The sequence below is a fragment of the Pleurodeles waltl genome, chromosome 5, assembly GCF_031143425.1.
Source record: "Pleurodeles waltl isolate 20211129_DDA chromosome 5, aPleWal1.hap1.20221129, whole genome shotgun sequence".
Lineage (NCBI taxonomy): Eukaryota > Metazoa > Chordata > Amphibia > Caudata > Salamandridae > Pleurodeles > Pleurodeles waltl.
The window spans coordinates 574,855,586-574,870,801 of record NC_090444.1 but is presented as its reverse complement, the minus strand read 5'-3'; the positions used below and the strand labels follow the sequence as shown (position 1 = coordinate 574,870,801).

General features: G+C 46.4%; 1 protein-coding gene across 2 annotated transcripts in view; it reads left to right on the top strand.

Annotated features, from left to right (window-relative positions):
* The window catches only part of USP34 (ubiquitin specific peptidase 34), a 1,940,069-nt gene that overhangs the window by 1,219,920 nt on the left and 704,933 nt on the right, over nt 1–15,216 (top strand). For both annotated transcript variants that reach the window (XM_069234398.1, XM_069234397.1), the window contains one exon: nt 13,089–13,169. In XM_069234398.1, coding sequence (XP_069090499.1) covers nt 13,089–13,169 — 81 coding nt within the window. The remainder of the gene's footprint in view (nt 1–13,088; nt 13,170–15,216) is intronic.

Below are 15,216 nucleotides of genomic sequence, written 5' to 3'. Positions count from 1 at the left end.
AAGTTACCCCTCTAGCAGGCCTCACAGCCCTTAGGCAGGGTGCACTATGCCACAGGTGAGGGCATATATGCATGGGCACTATGCCCCTACAGTGTCTAAGCAAAACCTTAGACATTGTAAGTGCAGGGTAGCCATAAAGAGAATATGGTCTGGGAGTCTGTCAAACACGAACTCCACAGCTCCATAATGGCTACACTGAAATCTGGGAAGTTTGGTATCAAGCTTCTCAGCACAATAAAAGCACACTGATGCCAGGTTGGAATTTATTGTAAAATGCATCCAGAGGGCATCTTAGAGATGCCCCCTGAATACCAATCCGACTTCTAGAGTGGGGCTGACCAGTTTCTGCCAGCCTGCCACAACCAGACGAGTTGCTGGCCACATGGGGAGAGTGCTTTTGTCACTCTGTGGCCAGGAACAACGCCTGTACTGGGTGGAGGTGCTTCTCACCTTCCCCTGCAGAAACTGTAACACCTGGTGGTGAGCCTCAAAGGCTTAGCCCTTTTGTTACAGCGCCACAGGGCATCCCAGCTAGTGGAGATGCCCGCCCCTCCGGCCACTGCCCCCACTTTTGGCAGAAAGACTGGCAGAGATAATTATAAAAACAAGGAGGAGTCACCCACCAGTCAGGACAGCCCCTAAGGTGCCCTGAGCTCAGGTGACCCCCTGCCTTTAGAAATCCTGAATCTTAGTTTGGAGGATTCCCCCAATAGGATTGGGGTTATGCCCCCTTCCCCTCAGGGAGGAGGCACTAAGAGGGTGTAGCCACCCCCCAGGACAGTAGCCATTGGCTACTGCCCTCCCAGACCTAAACACACCCCTAAATGTAGTATTTAGGGGCACCACAGAACCCAGGAAATCAGATTCCTGCAACCTGAACTAAGGACTGCTGACCTACAAGCCTGCAGAGACGACAACTGCTTTGGTCCCAGCCCTACCGGCCTATCTCCTGACTCAAAAAACTGCAACAGTGATGCATCCAACAGGGACCAGCGACCTCTGAAGCCTCAGTGGACTGCCCTGAATCCCAGGACCAAGAAACTCCTGTGAGCAGCGGCTCTGCTCAACAAACAGCATTATTCTTGCAACTTTTCTACAACTTTCAAAGACCTCACTCTTCCCGCCGGAAGCGTGAGACTTCACACTCTGCACCCGATGCCCCCGGCTCGAGATCCAGAGAAAACACCACAGGGAGGACTCCCAGGCAACTGCGACCCTGTGAGTAGCCAGAGACAACTCCCCTGGACCCCCACAGCGACTGCCTGTAACAAGGGACCCGACTCCTGGACCAAGCACTGCACCTGCAGCCCCCAGGACCAGAAGGAACCGAACTTCAGTGCAGGAGTGACCCCCAGGCGACCCTCTCCCTAGCCCAGATGTTGTCTGGCCCGAGAAGCCCCCCTGTGCCCTGCGTGCACCGCTAGAGCGACCCCCGGGTCCCTCTATTGAAACCCATACAGAACCCGTTTGCACACTGCACCTGCCTGCCCTTGCAGCTGAGGGTGTGTTTTGTGCCCCCCAGTGCTCTACAAAAACCCCCTGGTCTGCCCTGTGGACGCGGGTACTTACGTGCTGGCAGACTGGAACCGGAGCACCCCTGTTCTCCATAGGCACCTATGTGTTTTGGACACCTCTTTGACCTCTGCACCTGACTGACTCTGAACTGCTGGTGTGGTAACTTTTGGGTTGCCTTGAACCCCCAACTGTGGGCTGCCTATGCCCAGGAACTGAGGCTTGTAAGTGTCTTACTTACCTCACAATCTAACCAATACTTAGTTCCTCCCAGCGCCCTCCTTGCCGGAACTGTTGATTTTTGTACTGCCTACTTTTAAACTAGCTTATTGCCATTTTAACAAAAACTTTATATGTTATTGCTCTGATTCAAAATTCCTAACTTACCTGTGTGGAGAACCTTGCATTTTATGTATTTACTTCAAATCTTGAAATTGTGGTTCTAAAAATAAATTTAGAAAATATATTTTCTATATTAAACCTATTGGCCCTGAGTTAAGTCTTTAAGTGTGTGTTCCTCATTTATTGCCTTTATGTGTACAACATATGCTTAACACTACCCTCTGATAAGCCTACTGCTCAACCACACTACCACAAAATAGAGCATTAGAATTATCTAATTTTGCCACTATCTTACCTCTAAGTGGAACCCTTGGACTCTGTGCACACTATCTCTCACTTTGAGATAGTATATACAGAGCCAACTTCCTACACACCCTCAGAGGCACAGGGGCGGCCGGGTGCAGTGAGCTAAAACAGCATTGGGCCCCCAATGCTAACCAATGAGGATGGGGTAACCAAAGGTGCCCTGCTCACAGATGATTAAAGCAGGGTGAGGGGTCGAACTCCTGGAGTCGAGGTAAGTACAAGCGGGGAGGGGGGCACAATGCAGCACCAAACTTGCACCCTCAGCAGCACAGGGGCCGCCGGTGCAGAGTGGCACCACAGCATCGGACACCCAATGTAAGTTAGTGGGGGAGATCAGTCTCGGAAAAAGGCTGCAGGCTCGGGCCAGGAGGCTGAATGAAGAAAATCCACAACTACCAAGGTAATTTTTGATGCTAGGGAACGTAGGGACACCGATGGTCTAGCTCCAGAGGAAGAGGGGAGAAAGGACAAAGGACTAAGGAAAAACGAGGGGTGATAGAAGAAAAAGGCAGAAAATGCAATAGAGAAAGAGCGACAGAGAAGAAAAGAAAAGGAAAACACTTAATTGTGATGACCACTAGACCACCAGGGATGAGGCACAGAGATGAGCCTGCGAGTGTAGGAGAGCCTCGAACTTAGAGTCAAGAGACTCTCATTTCGTCCCAGGCAAGTGGCAGAGGCAGCAGCAGCCAGAGGAGCTGGGGAGGGCAGCATACACCTACCAGATGGAGTCGGGGGGAAGCCTTCGGATTGAGGCTGCTGGCTTTGAGGCAGAGTCTGGCAGGGGTCAGCCCACTGTGGACTCAAAGTCCGAATCGCTGGGTAACCTTCACAGGACTGGTGGGGTCACTTGGGCCATGAGCATCGGGTGCAGAGGTGGGTCCTGAGGCAGTTTTGTGGTTCCTCAGGGCAGAGTTCTTTGTTTTTGAAGTTGCTTTTTTCTTTAACAGGTCCGCTGTTCTCGGGAGATCTTGGTGTTTATTGAAGTCAGGCAGTCCTCCCAGGGCTTTGGCGGCCGCTGGGCTGCAGGGCGGGTTGTCTTTTGGCACAGGATCGTCAAAGGCTGCAGACAGGGCAGCAGGGCTGTGGCCAAGTCAGTTGGTGTTTGCAGTCTTCTCCGCTGATGTGACTCTGTAGGGTCTGGTTCTTCCTAGGTTATCCGGAATCTCAGTTCTAGGGTTCGGTTGTGCTACCTAAAAACTGAATTTAGGGTTGTTACAGGGGTGCCAGGTGGTAGCTAATGGGCTACTCACCTTTAGGGTGACTACACCATTCTTATGACCACTTCCTTTGGAAAGTGGGCATAGCCCTAACCCTATTTGCCTAATTCTTTCCAAATAAGATGGAGGACTTTAAAAAGTAGTGTCCACTTCAGCTCGTCCACATTAGGAGTGAGACTTTCATGATTTGGGCACTCCTCCTAGTTTAACTAATTTTCCTGCCAGTCCTGTCACCAAAAGTGGGGTCAGGAACTGTGGGTTGGCTTTCTCTACCGTGTGGAGAGGCCTGTGTTGTATTTCAAAGGCAGCAAGGCCTTTGAAGCTCCCCAGTCTGGATGCCCATCTTGCCTGGACGAGGTATTATCACCTCTGCCATGAGCGGGCCTTTGTTCTGAGCCCTTGAGAGTGTTGGCTCTCATCTCATGTGGCCAGAACGCTGTCTAAGGGGGCTGCTCTGGTTTGCCCCAGTCAGCGACCATGCTAGGGGATGGCAGGTTTTCAGGGGGCACCTGTAAGCAGCCCTCTGTGTGCATATATTAATAAATTAATTACTGGATTCAGTGAGGGTTTATTAATGCAAGATGTTTGATACCCCACCTTCAGTGAAGCCATCATGTAGCTGTTGAACTTGCAGTGACCAGTGTCCAGCACTTGTACTTAAAATGGCCTCTCTGATCACTTGCTGTGTCTGAGAATCGACAAAGACATAACAGGGGCATAGCTGCTTATGCAGCTGTGCCAACACATGTAATATAATGTACACTACCTTAGGGCTCTAAGGCGTTCCAGAGTGGTGTCTTACATATATTGCAGGCAGTATTAGGAGACATGGCACACAGGCTGTGTGACGTCATGTTTTCATTTTATCAGTGCATCCAGACACGCAGTCTGCAATGGCAGGACTGTGTGCAGTTGGTGAGAGGGTCCTTGAGGGTGGCACAGCCTCAGGGGCCTTCTTTAGTGCCCAGTTCCCTATGCATAAAAGGTACCATTTACAAAGAACTTAAAGTGGCAACTAAAGGCTTTGCCAATTGGAGAAATGACTGTGGAGTTTTGGGATAAAGAGATCTGGCACTGGGGACCTGTTTAGGGGGTACCCAGTGCACTTCCCATTGAAATTACACCAGAAACCAGGTAAAAAGTAGGGGGTAATTGTAGGAAGCTGGCTCTGTATATATCAAAATGAGAGATAGTGTGCACAGAGTCCAGGGGTTCCCCAGAGGTTTGACAGAGGCAAAAATAGATAATACTAATGCTCTATATGTGGTAGTGTGGTCGAGCAGTTAGGCTTATCAGTAGGTAGTGTTAGGCATTTGTTGTACACACACAAGAAATAGAAGAAACACACAATCAAAGACTTACCTCCAGACCAATTATGATTTTATACCGAAACGTATGTTTTGTTAATTTATTTCTAGATTCAGTTTGCAGGTAAGTACATAAAATGAAAGGTACTTTGAATGTAATCAACAATGTATACAGTTTTCCTTAAAATGGCAAAAAGCTATTTTAAAATTGGAAATAGTGAAATTTTCAACAGTTCTTGGGGGAAGGAAAGATAGTACAGTTTTACAGGTAAGTATTCAACTTAAAGTTCTTATCTCCGGGTTTTAGATAGTCTGTTGTTGGGGGTTCACGTTAACCCCAAACACCCGCTACCAGCAACATGGGTCCAGTCGGGTGCAGACGTCAAAGAGGCACTAAATTAACGTAGGCTCCTTTGGAGAACCGGGGGTTTCCCTGGAATCTGGTCACCCATAAGGTAAGTACCCACGACTCAGAGGGCAGACCAGGGGGGCTTTAAGAGAGCACTGGAGGGTCCCCAAGTAGGCACCTAACACACACCCTCAGCGGCACTAGGGTGGCCGGGTGCAGGGTGAAAACAGGGCATCGGGTTTTCAATGCAACTCTGAGGGGACCGCGGGGGTCACTCTGAGGCTACACCCTCCTTGTGCCCACTCCCTTTGGGGAGGGGGGTCACATTCCTATCCCTATTGGTCCCTATCCTCCAAACCAAGATGGAGGATTCTGTAGGGAGGGGGTCAGTTCAGCTCTGGACACCTTAGGGGTGGTTCTGGCTGGGGTGGTCACTCCTCCCTGTTTTCCCAAATTTTCCTGCTGGACTTGCTGCCAAAAGTGGGCCTTTGTCTAGGGGGCGGGCATTTCCACTAGTTGGAATGACTTGGGGCACTGAAATCCGAGGCTTGAGCCTTTGACACTCACCGCCTGGTGTTACAGTTAAATCAGGGGGAGGTGTGAAGCATCTCCGCCCAGGACAGGCTTTATTTCTGACCACATAGTGCACAAAGGCACTCACCCCATGTGGTCAGAAACTCCTCTGAAAGTGGCAGACTGGCAAATACCGGTCAGTCCAAACTAGCAGTTGAGCTAACATACAGGGGCATCTCTAAGAAGCTCTCTGTGTGCACTTTTCAATAAATCCCACACTGGTTTCAGTGGGGGTTTATTGTGCTGAGAAGTTTGATACCAAACTTCCCAGTATTCAGTGAAGCCATTATGGTGATGTGGAGTTTGTAATGACAAACTCCCAGACCATACTCAATATGGCTACACTGGACTTACAATGTTTAAGAATGGACTTGGAGACTGTAGGGGCATATTTCTCATGCACCTATGCCCTCACCTGTGGTATAGTGCACCTTGCCTTAGGCTGTAAGGCCTACCTGTGCCACAGGCAGTGGTTTGTGGGCATGGCACCCTAAGAGGGGGAGCATGTTGACTTTGCTTTTTTCTCCCCGCCAGGCAGAGTGCATGAGCTGAGTGAGGGGTACCCAAGGTGGCCTAATACATGCTGCAGCCCTCATTGACCTTCGGTGGCCAAAGCGCCCTTGGTTACATGGGACTTAACTTTCCCATTGTGGAAAGAAATGTACAGTTGTATGGAAAGAACACTGGTTCTGGGGCTTGGTTAGCAGGGTCCCAGAACACTTTCAATCAAAGTTGGCATCAATACTAGGCAAAAGGTGTGGGGGGGAGGGTAATCATGTCAAAAGAGGCACTTTACTACAATACCAGGCCCGCCCCTGATGTAGATGAGCTCAAATGGACACCCCTTTTTAAATCCCTCCATCTTATTTTGGAAGGAATTAGGCCACTAGGGTAAGGGTTATGCTCACTTCCTGGCAGAAGTGGTCATAGAAAGTGCGTAGTCATCCTCAAGGTGGTCAGCCCATTGGCTTCCACGTGGCACTCCCTGTAACACCCATAAAATGAGTATTTAGGTGGCACCCTTGAACTCTAGAACTCACATTCTGACGACCTAAGAAGGAAAGAAGGAGCAGCTGATCTGGTACCAACCTTGCAGGCCTGTCTGCACTCCTTGATGGACTCTGCAACAAAAGACGCCTCTTTCTAGAGCTGACCCTCCAGAACCATGGGAGAACTGCCTGCCTTTGAAAAAGACTCAGGAATCCTGTGAGCAGCGGACCTACTCTCCACCTAACTCCCAGAAAAGGACTCTGCAGCCTCCAGAACCGCAAAGACTCGACACCTGAAGACACCACTGCACCCGCAGTCACCGACCCGAGTGGGAATGGACCTCCTGTGCTAGCAAGGCCCCTCAGCTGTCAAGAGTCCAAGTAAATTGTGGTTTCACCCCTCCTGGACTCCCTGGAGTCACCTGCAGCCTCTGCATGGAGGTCCCCCTCTCCTGTAGCTACTACAGTGGGAGAACCTGACAGCTAAAGCAACCACTGCACCCATCGCCGTCTGCCCTAGTTTAAGTGCACCCTTGTTGCCAACAATGTCCCACAGCTCCCCTGAGCTCGAGTCCACTGGGGTTTCAAGCCTCCTGGACTTTACAATGATACGTGCAGCCTCATACCACAGGACCCCTCAACCATGAGTGCCCCCGGTACAAGGAAACCCAACAACAAAGAACATTCCTGCATTCTTCCCCCTGGGCCTTGGAGAGAAGCACCTCGTCCCCAAACACCCCACATTTGTGACCTAGCTGTCGGTTGCTCCTGCCTGGCCCCGGAGCCGGAAGCCTGCAGCCTAAATCCCTGGAGGCCACTCCCCACAGCACCCTACGAGTACTGTTCCTCTGCACCCAACCTCCCCAGTGCTGCCTGGAGTGACCTGTTGGTGTGGTCCTGACGCTTGCCCAGTACTTACCTTAAGTCTACAAGATTGGTCCTCTGAGTCGTCAATAAGTGCTTGTTTGCTGACTGTGTTTCCCTCCCATAGCTTAACAGTGATGAACTCTGAAATTGCACTGTATCGATTTTTGAAACTAAAAAGTATTGCTTGAAAACATACTTTCCTTATAACAAAGTTCTTGGGTTTAAACTATATATAAAAAGACATGTTATTTTTCTAAATTTGTCCTAGATTTATTCTTTGAGTTTGTATTTCATTTATTGCCCCTCTGTGAGTACAACACATGCTTAGCTCTACCCTCTGATATGCCTAACTAGTTGCCCACACTATCACAAAATAGAGCATTAGTACTATCTTCTTTGCCTCTGCAAACCAACTGGGGATCCGCTGGAATCTCTACATAGTGTTCTTCTTTTTAGTGCACCATACGAGAGAGCCAGCCTACTACAGCCCCTTTGAGGAGGGCTCTGATCATGATAGCTGGTATGTGGAGCTTGGTGATGCCAGCTATCTGGACACCTCTGCAGACTTTGTCATGCTTTCCCTTCCGAGCTATGTCTGAGAAAGGTGAATGTTTTGACAAGGTGGCGCAGTAGAGATACTTAACATTCAGCTGGTGTCAGTCAAGGTTAAGACAAGCATCTCAAGCATCTTGATCTGATGCTTTATCCTGGAATGTGCTCTGCCGTGGCTTCGCTCCCCTTCAATGAGGCCCTCACTGATGAGCTTGTGGGGGTCTGGACTAAACCCTGTACCCTTAATTGTCTTTTACTTGTCTCAGTATGATTTCCTATTGCAGCCATCCTGCCCTAGGAGACAGGACCACTGGCAGATCCTTAAGGGATTCTCTGGCTTCCTCATTACACAACAGTCCTTCGACCCTTCTGCGGCGAGCACACCTATGGACATCTGCAGTACCAGCCTTACCCCCCAGCCCAGCAGGCTGCCCAGACTTATTGTGGCCAGAGTGGAGAGTCCCACAATAGATGCTAGAGTCATACCCTGCTGTCCAGTCCTCACCCTGGCTTACGAAACCCATATGCTAGTTTAGTGAGCACTCCACGCCTCATGGTTATTCCGTTGGAGGGAGGATCTGGCACAACCTGCCCCAGTAGAGCAATATACCCTATGACAAGTGGGTGCTCCAAATAGTGACAGGTTATGCCTGCCCCTTTTTAGAAACGCCTCCACCCTTGCCACCATCCCCAGCTGCTCTCTGTTGCTCTTAATTTTCAAGACTGTTTTCCTAGTGTCATTACATCAGCCAGCAGAGTCAGCTAGCTTCAAGCTTTGTCAGTTCACCCTCCATACACCACCTTCTTCCCAGACAAACTGGTCCTTTGGGCGCGTGTCTCTTTCCTTCCAAACGTGGTCACACCTTTCCATGTTGGCCAGACCATCACTCTGCCTGCCTTTTTTTTACTTCACTTCTTTCTTCTGAGGAGGAGGATTAGAGACTCCAACTCCTTGGCCTAAAAGGAGCTCTCTCTTTGTACATTTATCGCCGCAAAGACCATCTGGTAGCCAGTTAGCTTTTCATCTGGTTCACTGCGGTGGTGAAGGGCAAGGCTGTGCAGAAACTTATCATCTCTCAATGTACTGTACTCTTCATTATGATCTGCTGTGCGTTAGGGAAAAGGGCTTTTGGGCCCATTCCTCCAGGGTCAAGGATGCTACTTCGGCGTTATGATGTGGGTTACCTCTCATGGACATTTGTTTGGCACGTGGGAGTCACTCTGCATCTTCACAAAGCACTACTGCTTGGACAGGCTGGTCTGTTGAGATAGGAATTTCACCCACTCAATCCTTTGGTTTAAGCCAGTTAGTGGACCCACCTCCACATAGGCAATGATTGCGTATTTATTCCAAAGTGAGGAATCTGTGGTTAGAGGTCTGTATGAGAAGAACAAGTTACTTTCCTTCTGTATTGCTTTTTCTACTAGAGAGACTATCTAACCCCAGATTCCTCACCAACTCTCCCTGATGCGAACTGGACTCTTCACCCAAAAGATCCCATTAGACACTGCACAGTGATCAGTCATTGTTTTTACATGATTCTTTGCTTTTGGCTCAGAAATGGTCAGCAAAGAAACTGATAGTGCGCTGGGGTGGCGCTTCTGTGGGACCCGCCATGTCACTTCAGAGCTGATAGATGCCATCTACCTGCAAGCAGAGATACTGCTTAAGATTTTCAGGACCCATTCTGATGCCTAGGAAATTTGGAAGGTGAGCAATTTGCGGACAGATAGAGCCTCAACCAGAAAAGGGGTTCCCAAAGGTAAGTAACATGTTCTTCTAGCTCATGCTGCGAGGATCTCCAAACATTTCCTGGGATTTTCATTCCTATTTTATGAAGTTTCTATCTCCGTTTTCTTTTTTATTAAATTGTCTTGATAATGTTTTACTTGTCTGAAGCTTTTCCACCTATCCTTTGATCATTTGGATGGGACTTTGCAAAGTACAAGGCATGCTGTGATATGGAAGATGCTGAATTCTTAAAGGAACAATACATATTTTCACTTCTCATTGCTTTAAGACTAGCAGCCTGTTTTTTTTCCTTCTCTACTAAAAAAATAAGAATTTGACAACAAATCTGTCCTGCTAATTCTTTTGAGTTTTTTTGCCTGTATTAGACAAGTTACAGATTTTCAGCTCTGATCATGTACATGAACCATTGAAGTTAAGGTTTTCTGAGACCCCCCTGTACATAAGCAGTGGAATATTCTCTGTTTATGGCTTTAGTCAAGACACCTATGATTCACAACTAGGATTAAAGATACAGAACATTTCCATAACTTCCTCCATCCCTTCATCTTCATTGAGGGCTTACATCTCCAAGACAAGTGAGGGGAAAGCCTTTCAGTTGTTCAGATTTGGACTGCAATTTGTGAAGACAGTAACAAGACTTCTTCTATGCCTTCAATTGTTAACCCCAGAGTTGGATCCTTGCAAGAAAGATTTATCCATAATTAGTGACCTATAGCGGCTGTTACATGTTTACAATGGCTCAAACAAAGTTTTAGTACCTCCAAGGAACCCTCATTTTGATAACTCTAGTTTTAGTCTTGCAAATCATCTCCTGTAGGCCCTTCAGTTTTTCCATCAAGATCACTTCTCCTCTGGAAAGCAGTATGTCCAGAATTTCACCTTCCTTTTGTTAAGGATGCTGGGCAGCGCACCCTCAAGGTCAAGGAATATCTGCCTATGGAAGTAGTGTACTGATGCAGAGGAGCAGACAAAGGCATAAACCAGGAAAGAATAGATAGAGACAGGGTAAAGCATAGGAACAGGATAGAAAAAGCAAAGCAACCTTAATGAGAAAAAACAGAGAATGGACAAAATAATGGATACATACAGCGGTTTACCACTGGAGTTTTATACAGGTAAGACTCAAAACTTTCCATAGCTGCTTGGAATGTCAACATCTCTATGCAGATTACACTTACAGATGGTCACTATACTAACAAAAGGGAAAGGAGGCAGCAGAAGTGATTCTGTATCTGGACCCAGGGGCACAAATAAGGATTATGTGGACCTACACGAGTGAAACCCTTATAGGTCCAGCAGGAAACAAAGTGGTGATTCCTAAGAAAATAGAAATGTCACACTGTCAAAATGAGGGCTCATAAGACTACATGTAACACAAGATAGATGAGTGGGCAGGAATTGCCTCCTGGAAACCAGGAGCCAACCCCTGCACACTTATACACTGGTGAGGACAAAATAGCACACATACCAGACACCAACCCAGGAGGAGAATGCAGAGCAGGCGCTAGAAAGGCACAATGATTCTAGGTCAAACAAACGAGTAAGCCGGGAAAGGAAATTAATTGTAGAAACAGAAGGAACAAAGTAGAAATGATTACAAAAGGGGAAGCCCAGGGACTCGACTCGAGTATAGAAAAAAATGCAAACAAAGAAGTACAGTGACAGCAAAGCAGGGCTGAGAGGAATCTGCAGCAATCTGCATAGGAACAGTACACAGGCTCTGGCTGAAGCAAGACAGGAACTGGATAGGAAAACATGCAACAAGAGGTCCTGTACACACGGGTTTAGACTTAAGTGCACAAACAATGGGTTAGAGAAAATGGCAGTTGTTAAGCAGTTCCAGGCGCCAGCACACTGGAGGTGGAATCACATGACTCAGCTGCACAAGGCTGTTCATGGGTGTGTGTAATTCTAGGGGAGAGACATGCCCTGGAGAAGAGAATCCAGTTCTGAGGAATAGCAGGGCTGCTCCCGTTGAAAGCAACGCACAGCAGATGCCAGGTCTTAGTGAATACTTGGCAGTACATTATGGAGCCTGTGGTCCATGGAAGCAACTGGAGGTTTTCCAGTGTCTTCAATATTGAAGCAGGCAGAAGTGATATATTTACTTTGCATAACATTTAGTTTCAATTTCCTGGTTGCAGTTTGTCCATGTTCAGCATCCCACAGAAATGAAACAATGTAGTCGTAAAAGCACTGGGTTCTCTCTTGGTGACATTCTTACTCCCACTCCTGACCCCCCCACCCCCCGTTTCCCAATTCCCATATCACCCATTGCCCCCCCCCCCCGCTCCCAAACAGCACTCCCTTTCTCTGGGGGCATGGGGAAAATAAATCTTTCTCAGGGTGACCTTTTTTTGATGTCCTTCGGTGGTGGCTCTAAAGCTGCCACAGTGGTTTGGTATGCACACAAACCTTAAAACAGAGCCCATGTAGCACAGCGCTCTGAACCACCCAACTCATGCAGTTCCTTACTTTCACTCTGATCCTTTGTCTCATAGTGGCAACCACGTGGGATGACACAAAACCAGTCTATGGCTGTCAGCTCTCCCCATGGGCTTAGAGTTCCAGATCGCTCCAGTGACACTACCATATTGTGGCTGCTGGTATTATCCTTCAGCCCTAAAATCTAATGAGCCGACTTGCATTCTCCTACAGAGTCACCATAAGTATCTCCAAATCAGATGTTTGAATCTACGGACAGGTAGGTGTAAACCACTGTCACCATCTAGGATGAGGGTGCAGGATGGTCTCAGTCCAGGAAATTTTCAATGCCCGCTGAGAGTTTGGATCTAAGAATAAATATTTTTTAAAGTAGACTTCTATCCTCATTATTTAGGATTAGAATTAGACCCTGGCCATGTACCAACCCCTTCCCCCCTATAGCTTCTAAGAGAGCCCAGCCTGAACATGCTGGAATGGCATCTTCTTCAATAGGCAAATGTGAATTGAGAATATATGAATAATATCTAAAGTAGAAATAATGTGTTACCTCTAGCTGTGGTTCTCCATCATTAACATATTTTATGACTTACCACATAACTTACTCAGTTGAATGCACAATGATGTGCCTACGTGAATTTTCCAATTGTCAACGGGGAATTTTTTAATTGTTTAAAAAAAAAAAAAATTTAAAAAAGTTTCACGCCTAACTATGAAAACTGGCTCATGGGCGAGTAACATATTTTTGTTGTGGTGACCATTTTATAATAATGATTGTTTATGAAAAATCTTAAAGTTTTAAACTGCATTAAGAGATGATAACAGGAATTTCTAGCAAATATGAAAAAACGTAATAATATAATTATGTATTTGCAGTGGTTTTTGGATCGTATGTCTGATGATGAGTGGTGGCCAATGCAGATATTAATCAAGTGTCCCAATCAGATTGTCAGACAGGTATGTTATTTTTCTTTGTATTATGTGTATTATCATCTATAACATGACTCACACAGATTACTTTCACAAAAGTGTGCCATTGGCTCCTGAAACTTCATGAGTAAATATGAATTTATAGACATGTTTACTTGTGAAAGCTTCCTCACAACCTATGTCCTTTATAAAGGACCACCCCAGATTATATTGGGGCATGACAATGAATACAGAGGAGCACTTAGCAATTTCTTTAAAATATGCTTAACCAATCAACAATCATTTAATGAGTAATTTTTTACCTAACCTGGAGAACCATGAATCAAAATAAGTGTTAAACTTTGGAAAGTGTGAAAAATTGCAGTACATTAGGAGCCATAGATAAATACTCTACTCATGCAAAAGGGAGTTTGAGTAATCCATGGCTGACAGATCAGTTTCCTAAAAGCACATAGAGGTATGGGACACTCCAGATGTCGGAAAAATGTTGGAGTAACTGGAGTGTGGATTAGAAGGTTTTCAAACCTCTTTTACAGTGGAATTACATCCACCTACAGAGTGTTTGTCAATTTGTTAAAGGGGTAAATACACAAATACAAATTATTTTTAAACAAATTACTTTGATTTCCTTACATGTAGTTTATAATAATTATAATATAGTTGGATGTCATTCATGATGCCATTTGAGATGTCATTGATGTAATTTAACATGCCATGAGTAATGTTGTATGTAAGGTCATAAGCAATGCATGGTGGGACTGATAGTTTACCTAATAATAACTGTTGAGCTTCAGTGATTTTTTTCTTTGTTTTTTTTTACGTTTTGTTTTGTAACCATAGCTGCACTTTTTCTGACTTTAAGATTGTTTTAAATGTATGTGAAGATCTTAATAGCAAAGCTAACCATAACTTTACATTGCATTTTCTGTGAAGTTCAGCACTTTTTTCATATACCCTCTGCAGTTATTCTGTACACTTAACCTTCTATCAACAGCCAACCTCTTCTTTGCATGGCCTTCAGTCTTGGGCAACGGGAGTTGATTACAGGGCCCACCTGTGGCCAGGCCCAGTGGCCACCCCCTACTATGTCTGGAGCTTGCAGGGTCTGTGGCAATGTCTCCAAGTGCTCCAGGCATGTTTCATACATTAGTTCACTTATACCAGGTAGCAAGAAACACCAAGAGCTTGCTAATAAAATTCCATTATTTAGTTTACAAAATGACCACCTAAACAAAGGCGAGCCAATAAAGAAATGTTTTTGCAAAAAATGTCAGTGTAGTCAGTGAAAGCCGGCTGTTGGGGTAAAAATTGAACATTCGCAGAAAGGTCGCGTCTACCCTGAAAACTGAGGACTGCAGTCTGCTTCAGTGCTTTCAGGAATGTCAATCCTGAACTGCTGCTGAGATCCCTATCTTTCTGAAAATGAAAGTGCGGTTCCTCAGCGTAAAGCCTTACTTTTTACCTGAGCAACACTCAATACAGCTCAACAAAGCTACCACCTTTCAACCTGCTGGGCAGTTAAATCCAGGCATGGCTGGGTGGTTCTCGACAGTACCATAAGCTCCTGACTTGCATTTTGGGGTACTAGTGCCACAGGACTGACCCCACATTACCCTTGCTGGCTGAGATCAATGGGATTGGCCATGGTCAGTCATGATAAATCCACTGCCATCGACAAGGTCTTGGTGAGGCTGGAGTAGGATCCTTGATAGCAATATCCCATGGTCCCCAACCAGAGGCTTTGTGATATCTACCAGGACCAAATTCAGTCTCATCCTCAGAACCACTGAAAATACCTAAAACCAAGGCCATTTTAGGTCAAGTCAAATGTAAAGTTAAGACTTGCTTCAGTGATGATCTTCTTTGCTTGTGTCTACCTTGAGGTCAATGCTTTGCAGATTTCGGTGACATTTGTGGATCTGACTTATTGAGATGCCGAATATTTTCTACCATGTTGAGGGCAACCTTAGTGAAGCCAACTACATTGCTCCTTCTGATTGGCATGGGTGTATTTCTTTGGGCTTCGAAACTGCTAGTGGCTTGGGTACGTCCCTGGAAGTTGATCTGTATTATC